Source organism: Myxine glutinosa, chromosome 10 (assembly GCF_964187855.1).
Source record: "Myxine glutinosa chromosome 10, kmMyxGlut1.1, whole genome shotgun sequence".
NCBI classification, from domain to species: Eukaryota; Metazoa; Chordata; class Myxini; order Myxiniformes; family Myxinidae; genus Myxine; species Myxine glutinosa.
In genome coordinates this window covers 122,519,315-122,540,519 of record NC_136270.1, presented here as the reverse complement: position 1 = coordinate 122,540,519, position 21,205 = coordinate 122,519,315, and the positions used below count along the sequence as shown (strand labels likewise).

The 21,205-nt window shown below is 52.2% G+C and overlaps 1 protein-coding gene across 2 annotated transcripts in view; it reads left to right on the top strand.

Moving 5' to 3' along the window:
- RBM45 (RNA binding motif protein 45) overlaps positions 1-21,205 on the top strand; it is a 46,116-nt gene that overhangs the window by 1,091 nt on the left and 23,820 nt on the right. For both annotated transcript variants that reach the window (XM_068126177.2, XM_068126178.2), the window contains exons 2-3: positions 6,757-6,879; positions 12,507-12,633. In XM_068126177.2, the coding sequence (XP_067982278.1) occupies positions 6,757-6,879; positions 12,507-12,633 (250 nt within the window). The remainder of the gene's footprint in view (positions 1-6,756; positions 6,880-12,506; positions 12,634-21,205) is intronic.

The window sequence follows — 21,205 nt, the reverse complement described above, 5'->3', positions numbered from 1 at the left end:
TCCCCGCTCCTCCGTCTGCGACCCCTTCCCCACATTCCCTCGGCCCCTCCCCGCTCCTCCGTCTGCGACCCCTTCCCCGCTCCTCCGTCTGCGACCACTTCCCCGCTCCTCCGTCTGCGACCCCTTCCCCGCTCCTCCGTCTGCGACCCCTTCCCCGCTCCTCCGTCTGCGACCACTTCCCCGCTCCTCCGTCTGCGACCACTTCCCCGCTCCTCCGTCTGCGACCACTTCCCCGCTCCTCCGTCTGCGACCACTTCCCCGCTCCTCCGTCTGCGGCCACTTCCCCGCTCCTCCGTCTGCGGCCACTTCCCCGCTCCTCCGTCTGCGGCCACTTCCCCGCTCCTCCGTCTGCGACCCCTTCCCCACTCCTCCGTCTGCGACCGCTTCCCCGCTCCTCCGTCTGCGACCACTTCCCCGCTCCTCCGTCTGCGACCCCTTCCCCGCTCCTCCGTCTGCGACCCCTTCCCCGCTCCTCCGTCTGCGACCCCTTCCCCGCTCCTCCGTCTGCGACCCCTTCCCCGCTCCTCCGTCTGCGACCACTTCCCCGCTCCTCCGTCTGCGACCACTTCCCCGCTCCTCCCTCTGCGACCACTTCCCCGCTCCTCCGTCTGCGGCCCCTTCCCCGCTCCTCAGTCTGCGACCACTTCCCCGCTCCTCCGTCTGCGACCACTTCCCCGCTCCTCCGTCTGCGACCACTTCCCCGCTCCTCCGTCTGCGACCACTTCCCCGCTCCTCCGTCTGCGACCACTTCCCCGCTCCTCCGTCTGCGGCCACTTCCCCGCTCCTCCGTCTGCGGCCACTTCCCCGCTCCTCCGTCTGCGGCCACTTCCCCGCTCCTCCGTCTGCGACCGCTTCCCCGCTCCTCCGTCTGCGACCCCTTCCCCGCTCCTCCGTCTGCGACCACTTCCCCGCTCCTCCGTCTGCGACCCCTTCCCCGCTCCTCCGTCTGCGACCCCTTCCCCGCTCCTCCGTCTGCGACCCCTTCCCCGCTCCTCCGTCTGCGACCCCTTCCCCGCTCCTCCGTCTGCGACCCCTTCCCTGCTCCTCCGTCTGCGACCCCTTCCCCGCTCCTCCGTCTGCGACCACTTCCCCGCTCCTCCGTCTGCGACCACTTCCCCGCTCCTCCGTCTGCGACCACTTCCCCGCTCCTCCGTCTGCGGCCCCTTCCCCGCTCCTCCGTCTGCGACCCCTTCCCCGCTCCTCCGTCTGCGACCCCTTCCCCGCTCCTCCGTCTGCGACCACTTCCCCGCTCCTCCGTCTGCGACCCCTTCCCCGCTCCTCCGTCTGCGACCCCTTCCCCGCTCCTCCGTCTGCGACCGCTTCCCCGCTCCTCCGTCTGCGACCCCTTCCCCACGTTCCCTCGGCTCCTCCCCGCTCCTCCGTCTGCGACCCCTTCCCCGCTCCTCCGTCTGCGACCACTTCCCCGCTCCTCCGTCTGCGACCCCTTCCCCGCTCCTCCGTCCGCGACCCCTTCCCCGCTCCTCCGTCCGCGACCCCTTCCCCGCTCCTCCGTCCGCGACCCCTTCCCCGCTCCTCCGTCCGCGACCCCTTCCCCGCTCCTCCGTCCGCGACCCCTTCCCCGCTCTTCCGTCTGCGACCCCTTCCCCGCTCCTCCGTCTGCGACCCCTTCCCCGCTCCTCCGTCTGCGACCCCTTCCCCGCTCCTCCGTCTGCGACCCCTTCCCCGCTCCTCCGTCTGCGACCCCTTCCCCGCTCCTCCGTCTGCGACCCCTTCCCCGCTCCTCCGTCTGCGACCCCTTCCCCGCTCCTCCGTCTGCGACCCCTTCCCCGCTCCTCCGTCTGCGACCCCTTCCCCGCTCCTCCGTCTGCGACCACTTCCCCGCTCCTCCGTCTGCGACCACTTCCCCGCTCCTCCGTCTGCGACCCCTTCCCCGCTCCTCCGTCTGCGACCCCTTCCCCGCTCCTCCGTCTGCGACCACTTCCCCGCTCCTCCGTCTGCGACCCCTTCCCCGCTCCTCCGTCTGCGACCACTTCCCCGCTCCTCCGTCTGCGATCCCTTCCCCGCTCCTCCGTCTGCGATCCCTTCCCCGCTCCTCCGTCTGCGACCCCTTTCCCGCTCCTCCGTCTGCGACCCCTTTCCCGCTCCTCCGTCTGCGACCCCTTTCCCGCTCCTCCGTCTGCGACCCCTTCCCCGCTCCTCCGTCTGCGACCCCTTCCCCGCTCCTCCGTCTGCGACCCCTTCCCCGCTCCTCCGTCTGCGACCCCTTCCCCGCTCCTCCGTCTGCGACCCCTTCCCCGCTCCTCCGTCTGCGACCACTTCCCCGCTCCTCCGTCTGCGACCCCTTCCCCGCTCCTCCGTCTGCGACCACTTCCCCGCTCCTCCGTCTGCGACCCCTTCCCCGCTCCTCCGTCTGCGACCCCTTCCCCGCTCCTCCGTCTGCGACCCCTTCCCCGCTCCTCCGTCTGCGACCACTTCCCCGCTCCTCCGTCTGCGACCACTTCCCCGCTCCTCCGTCTGCGACCACTTCCCCGCTCCTCCGTCTGCGACCACTTCCCCGCTCCTCCGTCTGCGACCCCTTCCCCGCTCCTCCGTCTGCGACCCCTTCCCCGCTCCTCCGTCTGCGACCCCTTCCCCGCTCCTCCGTCTGCGACCCCTTCCCCGCTCCTCCGTCTGCGACCCCTTCCCCGCTCCTCCGTCTGCGACCGCTTCCCCGCTCCTCCGTCTGCGACCCCTTCCCCGCTCCTCCGTCTGCGACCACTTCCCCGCTCCTCCGTCTGCGACCCCTTCCCCGCTCCTCCGTCTGCGACCCCTTCCCCGCTCCTCCGTCTGCGACCCCTTCCCCGCTCCTCCGTCTGCGACCCCTTCCCCGCTCCTCCGTCTGCGACCACTTCCCCGCTCCTCCGTCTGCGACCACTTCCCCGCTCCTCCCTCTGCGGCCCCTTCCCTGCTCCTCAGTCTGCGACCACTTCCCCGCTCCTCCGTCTGCGACCACTTCCCCGCTCCTCCGTCTGCGACCACTTCCCCGCTCCTCCGTCTGCGACCACTTCCCCGCTCCTCCGTCTGCGACCACTTCCCCGCTCCTCCGTCTGCGGCCACTTCCCCGCTCCTCCGTCTGCGGCCACTTCCCCGCTCCTCCGTCTGCGGCCACTTCCCCGCTCCTCCGTCTGCGACCGCTTCCCCGCTCCTCCGTCTGCGACCCCTTCCCCGCTCCTCCGTCTGCGACCACTTCCCCGCTCCTCCGTCTGCGACCCCTTCCCCGCTCCTCCGTCTGCGACCCCTTCCCCGCTCCTCCGTCTGCGACCCCTTCCCCGCTCCTCCGTCTGCGACCCCTTCCCCGCTCCTCCGTCTGCGACCCCTTCCCCGCTCCTCCGTCTGCGACCACTTCCCCGCTCCTCCGTCTGCGACCACTTCCCCGCTCCTCCGTCTGCGACCACTTCCCCGCTCCTCCGTCTGCGGCCCCTTCCCCGCTCCTCCGTCTGCGACCCCTTCCCCGCTCCTCCGTCTGCGACCCCTTCCCCGCTCCTCCGTCTGCGACCACTTCCCCGCTCCTCCGTCTGCGACCCCTTCCCCGCTCCTCCGTCTGCGACCCCTTCCCCGCTCCTCCGTCTGCGACCGCTTCCCCGCTCCTCCGTCTGCGACCCCTTCCCCACGTTCCCTCGGCTCCTCCCCGCTCCTCCGTCTGCGACCCCTTCCCCGCTCCTCCGTCTGCGACCACTTCCCCGCTCCTCCGTCTGCGACCCCTTCCCCGCTCCTCCGTCTGCGACCCCTTCCCCGCTCCTCCGTCTGCGACCCCTTCCCCGCTCCTCCGTCCGCGACCCCTTCCCCGCTCCTCCGTCCGCGACCCCTTCCCCGCTCCTCCGTCCGCGACCCCTTCCCCGCTCCTCCGTCCGCGACCCCTTCCCCGCTCCTCCGTCTGCGACCCCTTCCCTGCTCCTCCGTCCGCGACCCTTTCCCCGCTCCTCCGTCCGCGACCCCTTCCCCGCTCTTCCGTTTGCGACCCCTTCCCCGCTCCTCCGTCTGCGACCCCTTCCCCGCTCCTCCGTCTGCGACCCCTTCCCCGCTCCTCCGTCTGCGACCCCTTCCCCGCTCCTCCGTCTGCGACCCCTTCCCCGCTCCTCCGTCTGCGACCCCTTCCCCGCTCCTCCGTCTGCGACCACTTCCCCGCTCCTCCGTCTGCGACCCCTTCCCCGCTCCTCCGTCTGCGACCCCTTCCCCGCTCCTCCGTCTGCGACCACTTCCCCGCTCCTCCGTCTGCGACCCCTTCCCCGCTCCTCCGTCTGCGACCACTTCCCCGCTCCTCCGTCTGCGATCCCTTCCCCGCTCCTCCGTCTGCGATCCCTTCCCCGCTCCTCCGTCTGCGACCCCTTTCCCGCTCCTCCGTCTGCGACCCCTTTCCCGCTCCTCCGTCTGCGACCCCTTTCCCGCTCCTCCGTCTGCGACCCCTTCCCCGCTCCTCCGTCTGCGACCCCTTCCCCGCTCCTCCGTCTGCGACCCCTTCCCCGCTCCTCCGTCTGCGACCCCTTCCCTGCTCCTCCGTCTGCGACCCCTTCCCCGCTCCTCCGTCTGCGACCACTTCCCCGCTCCTCCGTCTGCGACCCCTTCCCCGCTCCTCCGTCTGCGACCACTTCCCCGCTCCTCCGTCTGCGACCCCTTCCCCGCTCCTCCGTCTGCGACCCCTTCCCCGCTCCTCCGTCTGCGACCACTTCCCCGCTCCTCCGTCTGCGACCACTTCCCCGCTCCTCCGTCTGCGACCACTTCCCCGCTCCTCCGTCTGCGACCACTTCCCCGCTCCTCCGTCTGCGGCCCCTTCCCCGCTCCTCCGTCTGCGACCCCTTCCCCGCTCCTCCGTCTGCGACCCCTTCCCCGCTCCTCCGTCTGCGACCCCTTCCCCGCTCCTCCGTCTGCGACCGCTTCCCCGCTCCTCCGTCTGCGACCCCTTCCCCACATTCCCTCGGCCCCTCCCCGCTCCTCCGTCTGCGACCCCTTCCCCGCTCCTCCGTCTGCGACCACTTCCCCGCTCCTCCGTCTGCGACCCCTTCCCCGCTCCTCCGTCTGCGACCCCTTCCCCGCTCCTCCGTCTGCGACCACTTCCCCGCTCCTCCGTCTGCGACCACTTCCCCGCTCCTCCGTCTGCGACCACTTCCCCGCTCCTCCGTCTGCGACCACTTCCCCGCTCCTCCGTCTGCGGCCACTTCCCCGCTCCTCCGTCTGCGGCCACTTCCCCGCTCCTCCGTCTGCGACCCCTTCCCCGCTCCTCCGTCTGCGACCGCTTCCCCGCTCCTCCGTCTGCGACCCCTTCCCCGCTCCTCCGTCTGCGACCACTTCCCCGCTCCTCCGTCTGCGACCCCTTCCCCGCTCCTCCGTCTGCGACCCCTTCCCCGCTCCTCCGTCTGCGACCCCTTCCCCGCTCCTCCGTCTGCGACCCCTTCCCCGCTCCTCCGTCTGCGACCACTTCCCCGCTCCTCCGTCTGCGACCACTTCCCCGCTCCTCCCTCTGCGACCACTTCCCCGCTCCTCCGTCTGCGGCCCCTTCCCCGCTCCTCAGTCTGCGACCACTTCCCCGCTCCTCCGTCTGCGACCACTTCCCCGCTCCTCCGTCTGCGACCACTTCCCCGCTCCTCCGTCTGCGACCACTTCCCCGCTCCTCCGTCTGCGACCACTTCCCCGCTCCTCCGTCTGCGGCCACTTCCCCGCTCCTCCGTCTGCGGCCACTTCCCCGCTCCTCCGTCTGCGGCCACTTCCCCGCTCCTCCGTCTGCGACCGCTTCCCCGCTCCTCCGTCTGCGACCCCTTCCCCGCTCCTCCGTCTGCGACCACTTCCCCGCTCCTCCGTCTGCGACCCCTTCCCCGCTCCTCCGTCTGCGACCCCTTCCCCGCTCCTCCGTCTGCGACCCCTTCCCCGCTCCTCCGTCTGCGACCCCTTCCCCGCTCCTCCGTCTGCGACCCCTTCCCCGCTCCTCCGTCTGCGACCACTTCCCCGCTCCTCCGTCTGCGACCACTTCCCCGCTCCTCCGTCTGCGACCACTTCCCCGCTCCTCCGTCTGCGGCCCCTTCCCCGCTCCTCCGTCTGCGACCCCTTCCCCGCTCCTCCGTCTGCGACCCCTTCCCCGCTCCTCCGTCTGCGACCCCTTCCCCGCTCCTCCGTCTGCGACCACTTCCCCGCTCCTCCGTCTGCGACCCCTTCCCCGCTCCTCCGTCTGCGACCCCTTCCCCGCTCCTCCGTCTGCGACCGCTTCCCCGCTCCTCCGTCTGCGACCCCTTCCCCACGTTCCCTCGGCTCCTCCCCGCTCCTCCGTCTGCGACCCCTTCCCCGCTCCTCCGTCTGCGACCACTTCCCCGCTCCTCCGTCTGCGACCCCTTCCCCGCTCCTCCGTCTGCGACCCCTTCCCCGCTCCTCCGTCTGCGACCCCTTCCCCGCTCCTCCGTCTGCGACCCCTTCCCCGCTCCTCCGTCCGCGACCCCTTCCCCGCTCCTCCGTCCGCGACCCCTTCCCCGCTCCTCCGTCCGCGACCCCTTCCCCGCTCCTCCGTCCGCGATCCCTTCCCCGCTCCTCCGTCTGCGACCCCTTCCCTGCTCCTCCGTCCGCGACCCTTTCCCCGCTCCTCCGTCCGCGACCCCTTCCCCGCTCCTCCGTCTGCGACCCCTTCCCCACGTTCCCTCGGCCCCTCCCACGGTCGTCACTGTCGGAGATCCTTCTCTGTAAAACGGCTCTTATTTGAACGTATCGCTGTGCTTGCTGCTTGTTTGGTGTTTTACTCTAAAATGCAACATTGAGTAAACTGTGTCCATCCTCCAGGTTCTGATTGCACAGTCAAGATCATCAAGTTGTCACCGAGATGTAGAAGATGAGGATCTTACCCGCATTTTTGTGATGATCCCTAAAACTTTCACTCAAGAAGATTTGAAATCCAACTTCGAGGTATGTGTTGACCAGAAATCGGATTGTATGAATAATTAAATGAATTTACTTAAATTTATAATCTTCATGTCTAAATTGTTTTTGTTTCAATTTGTTTTTGTGTTTAAGTGTGAAAAGACAGTGAGTGATTTGATGAAGGTCCTCCCTGGGATTTTTTTATCCATGCTCTCTCTTTCACTTTCTCTTTCTCTTTCTCTTTCTCTTTCTCTTTCTCTTTCTCTTTCTCTCTCTACCTGTGTTGTTTGTGACACGTAGCATAGACATTGGTAGGTACCCGACATTAATAGATTGAGTGGGATTTGAACCTGTATTCTGGAAAGCTGCATTCTGTGCCAATTTTGGAATGCCCAATTACCCAAGTCAAATGTTTTATCTCCCTTTGTGGTCTTGTTTTGATTGTTATGAAATGGAAACGAGAAGATAATTTGATGTTTACTCTTTAGTCTGCTTGAATTATCAAATCCCCTCATCCAGCACAGTACAAATCAATGTGGAAATAATATTGTAATATTCGAACATGATATTAGACTGACCTGCTTTGGATGTTGTCATGCCATTCCTCCTTCCATTTCATCCAAGCTACGTTTTCCAGACCAGATCAGTCTTATCTTTTTGTCGTTTCGTCCCTTTCTTGCTGTTTGTGTTTCATTCAATTTTATGTGTTCAAACATACCTTGTTGTGGTATACATATTGTTTGACTTGTGCCCCTCTGAATATCGGGCCTAATCACCCAAGCATCAACTAGTCTGTGTAAATCCTGTTTGCTTTGATGCCATGTTCCTCGTTCAGCTTTTTCTCCCATGAGTTATCCCTTCACCTTCTTCAACTATTTCTTGTTCCACCCCCTCGCTTAAAATAAAAGAATCTTTTTTTCACTCCAAAGAAATCACTCATTAAGCCTGTATTTTCTCCTTCGTTCATTCTTTATCCCTTTCTTTTCCTAATACCTGCATGCCTAATCTTGATTGAAAGAATTGCTTCTTACTTTAAATTCTGATTGAATGAATTGCTTCTTACTCCTTCCTCCTACTCCCTCTGATTCTTCTTCTTCACAAGTCTTATTTCCCAAACCTGTCATGTTCCTCAATGCTTGGGAGGGACATCACTCCGTCTAATTGCTCTGTCAATACCCTCCCCCACATACCCGTATATTCGCAACCCCACCCCTTCTTTTCTCTGTGTCCTATCTTCAGCATCCCTCCACTTCATGCCCTCCCTTTCTCCAGCCCCTCACTTCACCCTCTCCCATCTTCCTCAACACACATCACCTCCCATCTTCCACCTCACCCCGCCTCTTCCTATGTTACCTCTCGCCCCACCTTCTCCCATCTCCCCACTTTGTTCCACCCCCTCGCTTAAAATAAAAGAATCTTTTTTTCACTCCAAAGAAATCACTCATTAAGCCTGTATTTTCTCCTTCGTTCATTCTTTATCCCTTTCTTTTCCTAATACCTGCATGCCTAATCTTGATTGAAAGAATTGCTTCTTACTTTAAATTCTGATTGAATGAATTGCTTCTTACTCCTTCCTCCTACTCCCTCTGATTCTTCTTCTTCACAAGTCTTATTTCCCAAACCTGTCATGTTCCTCAATGCTTGGGAGGGACATCACTCCGTCTAATTGCTCTGTCAATACCCTCCCCCACATACCCGTATATTCGCAACCCCACCCCTTCTTTTCTCTGTGTCCTATCTTCAGCATCCCTCCACTTCATGCCCTCCCTTTCTCCAGCCCCTCACTTCACCCTCTCCCATCTTCCTCAACACACATCACCTCCCATCTTCCACCTCACCCCGCCTCTTCCTATGTTACCTCTCGCCCCACCTTCTCCCATCTCCCCACTTTGTTCCACCCCCTCGCTTAAAATAAAAGAATCTTTTTTTCACTCCAAAGAAATCACTCATTAAGCCTGTATTTTCTCCTTCGTTCATTCTTTATCCCTTTCTTTTCCTAATACCTGCATGCCTAATCTTGATTGAAAGAATTGCTTCTTACTTTAAATTCTGATTGAATGAATTGCTTCTTACTCCTTCCTCCTACTCCCTCTGATTCTTCTTCTTCACAAGTCTTATTTCCCAAACCTGTCATGTTCCTCAATGCTTGGGAGGGACATCACTCCGTCTAATTGCTCTGTCAATACCCTCCCCCACATACCCGTATATTCGCAACCCCACCCCTTCTTTTCTCTGTGTCCTATCTTCAGCATCCCTCCACTTCATGCCCTCCCTTTCTCCAGCCCCTCACTTCACCCTCTCCCATCTTCCTCAACACACATCACCTCCCATCTTCCACCTCACCCCGCCTCTTCCTATGTTACCTCTCGCCCCACCTTCTCCCATCTCCCCACTTGCCCCTTCCCCTCGCGTCTCCCATCTCCTCCCTCTTGTATCTCCTCCCCTCGCCTCAACCTTTCCCATCTCTCTCCTCACCTCTACCTCCTCACCTCACCCTCTCCCGTCTTCCTCCTCACCCTCTCCCGTCTTCCCCCTCACCTCACCTCACCCTCTCCTATCTTCCACCTCGCCCCATCTTCTGCAATCTCCCCCCTTGCACCTTCACCTCGCACCTCCCATCCCCTCACTCGCTTCTCCACAGCTTGCTTCTGCCTGGCCCGACTCCCCTCTAGATTCCCCCTACTCCACCTGAGTGAAAAAGCTGAATGCCTCAACTCTGTGTTTGCCTCAAAATATTGTGTTCCAAACCCGTCTCTCTCTGTACCCACCATCCCAGTCGTACCCAGCTGCTCCTGGACTCCGTGTCCTCTCCTGACAAGGTGGAAAAGTTTCTGTCAACCCTCGACTCTGATTCTGCAATTGGATCTGACGGCATCAGCCCACGGGTCCTAAAATCCTGTTCTTCCGCTCGTTCACTCCCTCTCTCTGTTCTCTTCACCCTCTCTTTTGCTCAAGGTCAACTGCCATCTGCTTGGAAATCAGCCAACATCACCACTTTGCACAAAAAAGGTGCAAAAACAGATCCTAGCAACTACAGACCAATCAGCCTTCTCCCAATTATCAGCAAAGTCATGGCATCCATCATTGCTTCGGATATGAAATCTTTCCTCTTCTCCAATGGCTTGAGCTCTGATCATCAATTTGGTTTCAGACCAGGTCACTCTACTCTGGACATGCTGCTTCTGCTGTCTCAACAATGGATGGAGGTCCTCAATGCCAAACAGGAAATTAGAGCTGTCTCCCTCGACATATCACGTGCCTTCGATACGGTCTGGCACCCCGCTCTGCTCACCAAACTCTCCTCTTATGGTATCCATGGAAATCTCCACGCATGGCTGGCGGACCTCCTCTCTAATCGTAGTCAACGTGTGGCCCTGAATGGGTTTCTCTCATCTCCTCTTCCTGTGCAGGCTGGAGTTTCCCAAGGCAGTGTTCTGGGCCCTGTGCTTTTTCTGGTCTTCATCAATGATCTCTCTGACTCTCTTGAAAATCCTTTGCTCTTTGTTGACGACTCTACTCTCTGTCGCTCCATTCTTCATCCCTCAGATCGGCAGTCTGCAGCCTCCTCACTCTCTGCAGACCTGGACAAAATCACAGACTGGGCAAACAAGTGGAACATGTCTTTCAATCCTGACAAATCTCACACTCTTACGATGTATCTCCGAAAAGACCGACTGGACAACCCTCCCATCCACTTTCTGAATAATCCTCTCCAAGAAGTTCTGTCACTCAAGCTTTTGGGTCTCACTATCTGCCATGATCTTTCCTGGGAAAACCACATTTCAAATCTGGCCTCCAAAGCCAGTCGCCGACTGGGCATCCTCCGTCGTTGGAAGTCCTTCCTTGGCACACCTGAGCTCCTCACCACATACAAGGCTTTCATCCGCAGCTCAATGGAGTACTGCTCTCCCCTCTGGGCTGGTGCTCCTGCCTCGCACCGAGCTCGTCTTCACGCTGTTGAAACCAAAGCGTTCAGAATCATTGGAATCTCCCGCGATGACGCTATCTCCGAGGGCCTTTCACTTAATCACCGCAGGCAGGTTGGTGGTCTTTCCGTCTTCTACCGACTCCTCTCCGGCCTTGCTCCCCCAGCTCTCTCTGGGCTCTGTCCCCCAAATATTCCTGCAGGTCGCACAATATCTGCCTGCAACCCTCTTATGGTTAAACTGCCAAAATCAAGACTCTGCTCACCTTCACTCCTTCATTCCTCTTTTCTCCCGCCTCTGGAACAAACTCCCTCACTCTCTTCAATCCCACTCCTCCCTCCAGGTCTTTAAAATGGCTGTTCACCACCATCATCTCTTATCTTCCCCAATCCAAAACCTTGATCTTTTCTACCCCCGCTAATTTCACCCCAAATCCACTTTTTTGAGGTGACTTTTGACTTCTTTTCTGGAAGTCCTTGGTGTCCTTGCGTTTTATACCTATCCTGCCTCCCCCCAGGCCCTCTCCCTCTAAAAACATCTCCTGATGTCCCTTCTCTCAAATGTTGTGTTTGTGTGCTTCCTCCCCTTCTCTCCCCATCTTGTCGACCGCTCCCCTTTTTATATACTTTGTTTGCTTGTTTGTTTGATTTGTTTGTTTGATAAATGTTAGCTCTTTCACGAGCCTCGACTCTGTACACACACGCACAAAAAAAAATAATCCCACTCATCCCTCCAGATCTTTAAAACAGCTGTTCACCACCATCTCTTATCTTCCCCCATCCAAAACCTTTATCTTTTCTACCCCCATGAATTCACCCCAGATCCACTTTTTTGAAATACCAATTTCTTTCCTGGAAGTCCTTGCTGTGTCCACGTGTTTTTTTAACCTCTCCCACCCCCTACCCTCCCTTCCCATGCCTCCTCCCCACCAAGCCCTCCTCTCCCACAGATCTCCCGATGTCCCTGCTCTCAAATGTTGTACTTCTGTGCTTCCTCCTTTGTCCCCATCTTGTCTCCCACTCACTTTATTTCGTCTTGTGTGTCCGTTTGTGTTTTTTGTCATTAATGTTAGCTCTTTCAAGAGCCTTGATCTTGTGTATATTTAAAATAAAAAATAAAAACAACCTCTAGAAAGGAAGGGACAATTCCATAGCTTGTAAAAAATGCAAGTAAATGTATTTTATTTGCCAGATGTAGGACGCCCCTTTATATGAACGTTTCTCGAGCATTACTTGGAAGTTGGCCAGCTTTGGTGAATTACATAAATGAGGAACAAAAACCAATCCTCAACTGTAGATCTATCAGCTTGCTTCCTATCATCACCAAGGTCATGGAATCCATCATCTTGGTCGACAGTATCGTTCTTGTTTGAGTATCCTCCCGGTCATGGAATCCTATTTTATCCCTCATCCCTGCTGTTGGTGTGTACTCCCCAGCCGCCTTCTTCTCCTTTTGTTCCTTTATGTCCTGATCTGTTCTTTGTTGTAGCTCCTCCACGAGCCTTGACATTGTATAATAAAAAGAAAATACCCCCATTTATTATTTAGCCACTTTAAACATTACAATTAGTGGGTTTCACAAATAGGAATGTTGTTTATTTACTAAGCTGATGGAGACTAGTTGTATGACGGCATAGTGCTTGCTATTCCCACTCATCCCATCGTTTTTCATTGTGGTGAGGTTTTATTTAACTCACATTCAAGTTGCTCTGATGTAATGTTTTTTTTTTTGTTTTTTTTCTTTCAGGAATTTGGTGACATTGAATATTGCAGGATTCAAAGAGATAAGGCCACTGGAGAAGGCAAAGGTTATGGCTACGTCCGATACATGAGGCCATCTCAGGCTGCTTTGGCCATAGAAGATTCTGACAGAAGTAAGTTTCCTTTAAAACTTGGGTAGTTACAGAATGCAGATCGTTTGTTTCGTTGTTTTTTCGATTCCAAATGTAATTGATTGCCATTGTAGACACAAGAGTAAGGAATAAGATGTCAAAGCTTGCCCTTTTTATGGGGGGGGGAACCAACAATTAAATTCAGCTGTTCATGTAGTCTTTCATGTCTTATGACTACCACTACCTACTACCTTTACTGATACAGTATTATCCTTCTTGGGCCACCTACGGTGGGCAGTATGCTGTGGCGCAGTCTTGGAAATGCACTTTATAATTTTTTTTTCATTTTTGGAAGAATTTTTTATTAATCACAACATATACTTCATATCCTAAAATGAACTGAAAAAGGAAGATTATTTGTAATACTGACTACCTGCAAAGGTGGTGCTATTTCCGCCACATCAATTTTAGAGTTTCAGTCATATCCATGTTTGCTTCATTATATTAAGATTACTAGAATATAAGACCCGTCGCTTCGCTGACGGTAATGCCAATCTTTGCTGCTATGGCTAACCTATGGTTCATGATTCCTGGGAGAAAAAAAATAATTCCTGGGAGATCTTGCTCTCCGTGCAGGGATAAAAAAAAATTGGATTGCAAACACTCACGGGAGTTTCCCGAATCCACTGTAGTTAGATTTATTGAAATCCATTAATCCGTTCTCAAGTTATAACACGACAAACAGACGTGGCTCCTTTTATAATATGGATTATTTTTATGACTGCCCCAAGTGATCCAACCTTTTTTGGGAGGTGGGCCAAAGGGGAAATTTTGGCCCAAGTCTTTGAATTAATCTGCCTTCTGATGGCATTTCCTCCATCAAAGGTTCCATTACCCTCCCCAGGTGCTCATACACCCAATGTCTTGGCAATTCCTGGTGTTGCTGAAATATTTAACCGCTATTGGGGTTTCAGTGTTTGCTTTGATCAAATTTGAGAAGCAGGGCCACCTTGTGTATGTATCAGAGCTCCAACTCCAGAAAAATATTCATAACAACCATTCCTTTCATGCTGTGAAGCGCATCGGGCTGTCGAAGTTTCATTGGCTAAGGAATACAATCCTGGACGGGTCACCACTCCAACGCAGGATACTCGAAAGTCTTATCACCCCAGTAAGCCGGAACTCGTTTTGTCGACCTCAGAAGGATGACAGGCTGAGTCGACTCACCTGGTGTTATGTAACAGCACGACAGGGGCTCAAACTCAAGATTCTCTAAGATCTTAAGCCAACCATTTAGCCAACACCAGCCTCCAGAAAAATATTTGTCACAGTATTAATTTAAAAATTCACACCTAAGGTTTCATAATATACGTCTTTCGTTTGTTTAATAATAATAATAATAATAATAACAAAGGAGTCTTATATAGCCCCATCAAGCAGAGTAAACGGCCCTCATGGCGCTTTACATTATCATGCGAACACACACACACACCGCACACACACCGCACACACATACACAAACATACACACACACAGACACACCTTCACTCTTGCCCTATTCCTCTCCCTCCCCATTCAAAACCCACAGATGTGTACACCCCCTCCTCCCCTCCCTCCCCCGCACATGTACACAGACTTACTCTCGATCTCTGTCCCACCTCAAACCAAAGGGAAAACAGGACTTCGACTTTGAAAGACTTGTGAAACAGATAGGTTTTGAGGGAGGTTTTAAAGGCAGGAAGAGAGTCAACATGTCGAACAGAGTAAGGCAAGTCATTCCAGAGCAGAGGTGCAGCAAAGGAAAAGGATTTCTCGCCAAACGACTTGGTGCTGGTGCGCGGCGGCTCTCAGGTCATAGTCTTCGCTTGAACGAAGCCGTCGCCGAGGTTCATAGAGAGTGAGCAAATCGGAGAGATAGTGAGGTCCCGTTCCACACTATGATTTATAACATAGTGTGCAAATTTTGTATTGCACACGAGCAGAGATATATATATCGTGAAAGAGCTAACATTTATATATATATATATATGTTTGCCATATTTGCGAGAGATATATGTTTGCCATATATGCCATATTTGCGAGCGATATATGTTTGCCATATATGCCATATTTGCGAGAGATATATGTTTGCCATATATGCCATATTTGCGAGAGATATATGTTTGCCATATATGCCATATTTGCGAGAGATCTATGTTTGCCATATATGCCATATTTGCGAGAGATATATGTTTGCCATATATGCCATATTTGCGAGAGATATATGTTTGCCATATATGCCATATTTGCGAGAGATATATGTTTGCCATATATGCCATATTTGCGAGAGATATATGTTTGCCATATATCAACTGTGGGCCTGTTATATTTATTTGTAAAATGCAAGAGCAGGTTTTGTTTTCCATTAGATCCACAAACTTCAACTCCAGACATTTGCAAATGATCCATCCTTGTGCTGCCTTTTTACTTTACTATGTTAACGCCCACAAAGTGTGCATGTGGCGTCATGCTTGGCAGTGTGCAGAATCTAGGCCAAAAACTCATACCCCCTCCTTTTGCTGAACAATTTATGCTTTTTCTTAGTACCTCTTGTTCATTACTTTTTTTATGTTGTGTGATGTTCCACTCCCAATATCCCACCCCAACCCCACTTTGCCATGTCCCTCTCCTGTCAGGATTCAGAGCTATTTTGGCCGAACCTAAATACCGCACCAACCAGGGTCCTCAAAGTGAATGGCACCATCCTGCACAAGGCTCGCGTGACAACTTCGGCCACGATGGCCGCTTCCAAGGTGGTGCCATGCAGAATGTGCAGAATTTGGGGCCAAAACCCATGCCAGCTCCTTTTGGTAAATTCTTTTAACATTCCCACGTATATTTAATTTAGTTTTTTTTTTTTCATGATTATGTTTGTAGCATACTTTCCTATTGCAGTTAATTTTTTTCATTATTATTTTTAATGAGTGGTTTTCAAAAGACAAAACAAGATCTCAATGTTTGACGGTTCGAGGAGTAAGCTTTATATTGGTGAGATTGCTTAGACATTGCCACAAACATCCTGTCAATGATTTTAAGCTTTATTTTTGGAGAAGAAGAAGAAACTACTTCGACCACAGCTTTTTTTTTTTTTTGCAAACCATATCATGGAGGAATTGTATTTAAAACATAATGCAATGATGCTTCAGGATTTACATCATAATACTTCTCATGAAAAAAAAGGGAATAAATGAATGGTGAGCGGTGGTTCTGGATTTAGACAGTTTCACTAGGACGGGGTTGCTGGTGGACAGTGTGTCCTGCAGATACCCGAGGGTGACAAAGCACGAAGAATGCAGAGGGTTCAAGTCTTGGCAAGGCATCACCAGGTTTTAGAGGAGGGAGACAAGTTTGAAAGCTCATTCTTGAGATTGGACAGATGTTGTTTTCTGGCTCTCGAGAGATTAGATACACTCGTTACGAGCTTTGTGGAATGATTTGAGGTCGTCTTCAGTTGGATTTGCCTTCCAGGAGGAGAATGCAAGTTGTTTTAAAGCAGCTGTTTCACCACAGGATTCAGTCTGAGGATGGATAGGTTAATTGAAGAGAGTGGGATGAATCTGTGCATAAGAGAGAGAGCAGGTTTCTGCAGAAGAATTCACAGACTGAATTGATATTGGTGGTGGAGGATATAGCAGACCAGTCCTGATATGTTTATATATATATATATATATATATATATATATATATATATATATATATATATATATATATATATATATATATAGGGGGGGTGTGGGAGAAGTGTATATATATATATATATATATATATATATATATATATATATATATATATATATATATTTCATGAATGCTCGAATGCAGAAGCACATCACATATGAACCGCGAATACGCGGAACCAGCGAATATTGAGGTCCAACTATACATATAGTATCAGAGGTCTTTTGTTCCCCTGAAATCCTATGAAGAATTTCAGTATTTGTTAAATGTATGTCATGAGGGTCTTTATTTTTGTATTTTTTTTTTTGTATACAGAATCGAGGCTCGTGAAAGAGCTAACATTTATCACACAAACAAATCAAACAGACAAACAAAGTATATAAAAAGGGGAGCGGTAGACAAGATGGGGAGAGAAGGCGAAGCACATAAACTCAACATTTGAGAGCAGGGACATCGGGAATGTGTTGGAGGGAGTGGGCTTGGGGGGGGGGGGGGGTGTGGGAGAAGTATAAACACAAGGACACCAAGGACTTCCAGGAAAGAAGTTGGTATTTCAAAAAAGTGGATTTGGGGTGAAATTAGCGGGGGTAGAAAAGATCAAGGTTTTGGATGGGGTTTCTTCACATAAGAGATGGTGGTGAACAGCTGTTTTAAAGACCTGGAGGGAGGAGCGGGATTGAAGAGAGTGAGGGAGTTTGTTCCAGAGGCGGGAGAAAAGAGGAATGAAGGAGTGAAGGTGAGCAGAGAGCCTTGATTTTGGCAGTTTAACCATAAGAGGGTTGCAGGCAGATCTTGTGCGAGCTGTAGGAATATTTGAGGGACAGAGCCCAGAGAGAGCTGGAGGAGCAAGGCCGGAGAGGAGTCGGTGGAAGACAAAGACCACCAACCTTTCACAAGAGTAAGTGAAAGGCCCTCAGAGGTAGCTTCATCGCGGGAGATTCCAATGATTCTGAACGCTTTGGTTTCAACAGCGTGAAGACGAGCTAGGTGTGAGGCAGGAGCACCAGCCCAGAGGGGAGAGCAGTATTCCATTGAGCTGCAAATGAAAGCCTTATATGTGGTGAGGAGCTCAGGTGTGCCAAGGAAGGACTTGGCACGACGGAGGATGCACAGTCGGCGACTGGCTTTGGAGGCCAGATTTGAAATGTGGTTTTCCCAGGAAAGATCATGGCAGATAGTGAGACCCAAAAGCTTGAGTGACAGAACTTCTTGGAGAGGATTATTCAGAAAGTGGATGGGAGGGTTGTCCAGTCGGTCTTTTCGGAGAGACATCGTAAGAGTGTGAGATTTGTCTGGATTGAAAGACATGTTCCACTTGTTTGCCCATTCTGTGATTTTGTCCAGGTCTGCAGAGAGTGAGGAGGCTGCAGACTGCCGATCTGAGGGATGAGGAATGGAGTGGCAGAGAGTGGAGTCATCAGCAAAGAGATAGAGAGGATTTTCAAGAGAGTCGGAGAGATCATTGATGAAGACCAGAAAAAGCACAGGGCCCAGAACACTGCCTTGGGGAACTCCAGCCTGAACAGGAGAGGAGATGAGAGAACCCCATTCATGGCCACACGTTGACTACGACTAGAGAGGAAGTCCGCCAGCCATGCGTGGAGATTTCCATGGATACCATAGGAGGAGAGTTTGGTGAGCAGAGCTGGGTGCCAGATCATATCGAAGGCACGTGATTTGTCAAGGGAGACGGCTCTAATTTATAAAATTGAAATTTATAAAATTTACAAAATTTGCCTCCTGGAAGGCAAATCCAACTGAAGACAACCTCAAATCATTCCACAAAGCTCGTAACAAGTGTGTCTGAGACAGGAGGGTCTGCAATTTTACAGTAATTTACGGCATTGTCACTCAGTAAAATGGAGCCAGCCTGTACCGAAGCCTGAGCCCCGACTCATGTGTACCATTGTTCACACATTTTTGAGTTGAGCACCATTACAACTTTGGTGCCTAATTTCGTATTCCCCACTGTATTTTGGAAATTAACTCGAGTATTTCTCTCCTTTTTTCCCCCATTATATATCTTTAAAAGAGTTGACCAATCACAATTGTCTATGCTATGTCGCTAATATATAATTTGCCCCTGCTGTGTCTCTAGGCCAGAATTCTGCATTTACAGGTGAGTTTGACAGACGACATGCAGCACCTCCCTCATCCAACCAATTATCAAATCACTTGCCGGGTTTCACAAGGTGTCTCTCTGTGGCTATGAATGCAAGCATCACTCGAGAGCAGCTCACCTCGATTTTCAGACTAATACCTGGATTGGATTTCTGTGATGCCCAGAAGGATATATTCAATGGCTGCAGTAAGTAAAAGGTCAATGTGCTTTGTATCTATGGTGGCTAACTTGAATGAAAAGTTTGGTCAGCTCTCCGTTATATAGTCGCATTAGTTACCCTTCACAATTTCTTACACCTCCCTCCCTCCCTCCCTCCCTCCCTCCCACACTCCCTGAATGTCCCAAAACTTTCACCCTTCTCTTGCTTTCCTTATTTCATTCATTTCTCATTTTTCCCCCTCTATATATAGTTTTTTCCGCTGTAGTGCAACAAAACCACACAAAGTGAGTGCACTTACCTTTGAGTTGTCTGCATATGATTCTCAATCTGATCATAAACTTCTCGATATGACACTATGCATGCATGGCACTGCTGACAATAAGATGGGGATCCATGTGTAAGCATTAATTGCTGGTGGAAGTTAAAGAACTCATTGTGTCTATTTATGAAGACCGGGTGACATTTATGTCGGCATCCTCACCACGCACCTGATTCCTGCCATAACATCCAGTGGAGCATAAGGCCTGGCCAGCTGGCTTATGAAAGACTTGGTCCAATCATAATCCTCCACGAGTTGCAGACCCCATAAACAATATGATGATTGACCTTGGAAGTTCTCTCCTATCCTTGCCGGAACATATTGGAGCCCTGAATTTGTGAAATCCAGGATGTTCATTAACACCTACATATTGCGGATCAATTTGGTCTTGCATTTTCTGTCTTACATTTTATTTATTTGAGCATCAAAGTATTTTCTGTTTGTATAATGTAGTAGTTTTGCAAGCATATTTATTGGGTTTTTATGCCTCTGCTGTTGACATTGCCGTAGGCATTATGTTTTCGGGTTGTTCATCCGGCTCTGTGGTTAGAGGTCCTCTAAAGGTGGTTCGTCCGGCTCTGTCCGTTTGTCCGTGATAGGCTTTCCTTCCCACGATAACTTAAGTACGGCTGAAGGGATCCAAGTCAAACTTGGTACAGGTATGTATAATGATGAAAAGATGAACTGATTAGATGTTGGGGACAAGAGGTCAAAGGACAGAGGTCATGTTAAGTAAAAAATTATGTTGCCATAGGAATTTGAACAAATTTGGTACAATTATATATGACGCAAAGATGAACTGATTGGATTCTGGCATCAAGAGGTCAAAGGTCATGTCAGGTAAAAATGTGATAACTTGAGAGAACAACTGAAGGGATTTAAATCAAACTTGGTACAAGTATGTATAATGATGGAATAATGTGGGCAGAGGCATATCGGTCGACGTTGAGATGTCGAAGAGCGTCGTTCTAGTTTGATTTGACCCCTAGTTCGTGCCCCAGAAGATGGGGACTTCGGGTCATAGGTTAAAATGGCAAAAAAAAAAATTCACTCTTGATTTGATATTAGGTCATTCGTAGGGATTTGTGATGGTGCGCCATGGACTTCACTCGAGTTGGGTTATTTTGCCAAAATAACGTCATAGAATGGGTGCCGGTGTACGTACGGCCATTAACATTTGATTAAAACATTTCACAAACTTCCTGAGCGATTATGGACCAAATTTGGTATGATGCATCAGGACAGCAAGGTCTCATGGGGTTGTGCTCCCCATCTGTATGCATCTTCTATGAGAGGGTAAAAAGAGGGTTTTGCCCCAAATATTGGAATTTCTTTCAAAAATGTTCTCAGACACCATTAGACAAATCAAGTCCAAACTTGCCACAATGCATCAGGACCGACCATGCCCTAACCTTAATTTGTGCTCTTCATGGCCGTACCTCCCCCAGAAAGGGGGCCATGGGCTCCCTCCCTGAATCCCTCATTTTCACGAAACTATCTTTTTCACAACTTCCTGAGCGATTATGGACCAAAATTGGTTCAATGCATCAGGACAGTAAGGTCTCATAGGGTTGTACTACCCATCCAGATCCACCCATTTAAAGGGGTTGAAAGGGAGCTTTGCTCCAAAGGCGGGTTTCTCAAATAGAAGTAATCTAAAAAATCTTCTCAGAAACTGTGGGCTATTTTTATTGGGTTCAATTATGGATCATTTTGAGATGTTCGGTTATTTATTTATTTGTTCTCTCCATTTCAGGGCTTGGCTACATCCGCTATAACAACCCAGCATCTGCTATCTATGCAAAGGAGAAACTGCACAAGTTTGAATATCCTCCTGGCTCTCCTTTGAATGTGAATTTTGTGGAAGATGTTGATCTTGCTTCCTCTGGAGAAAAGTATGTTTCTTCATGTTGGTAACTCTTGAATGAACTTGCATGACACATTAAGGGTTTTTTATGAACCAAGAATTGCAACAGTATTACCCCTGTGCTAGTCAGTCTCGAGCAGTGGTTCCCAACCTGCCTGCCATTTACCTGCAAGAGTTGTCTGGGCAGAGATTCACTAACCAATTTGGAATTTGTTTTTGTCTTTGATAATTTTCTTTGGCAATCATCTGTATTTTGACGCGTTTGCACCATAAGAATAAGTTTCTCCAAAGGTGCACGCAAGAGCATGTGACGACTGACCTTTTGTAATGTAATTTAACTTCCACTAGACTTTCCAGAGATTTTTCGATGGAATTTTATTCATAGTATCAGAGATGAAGATTCACAACAGGCTCGTGTGAGGCAGTTGG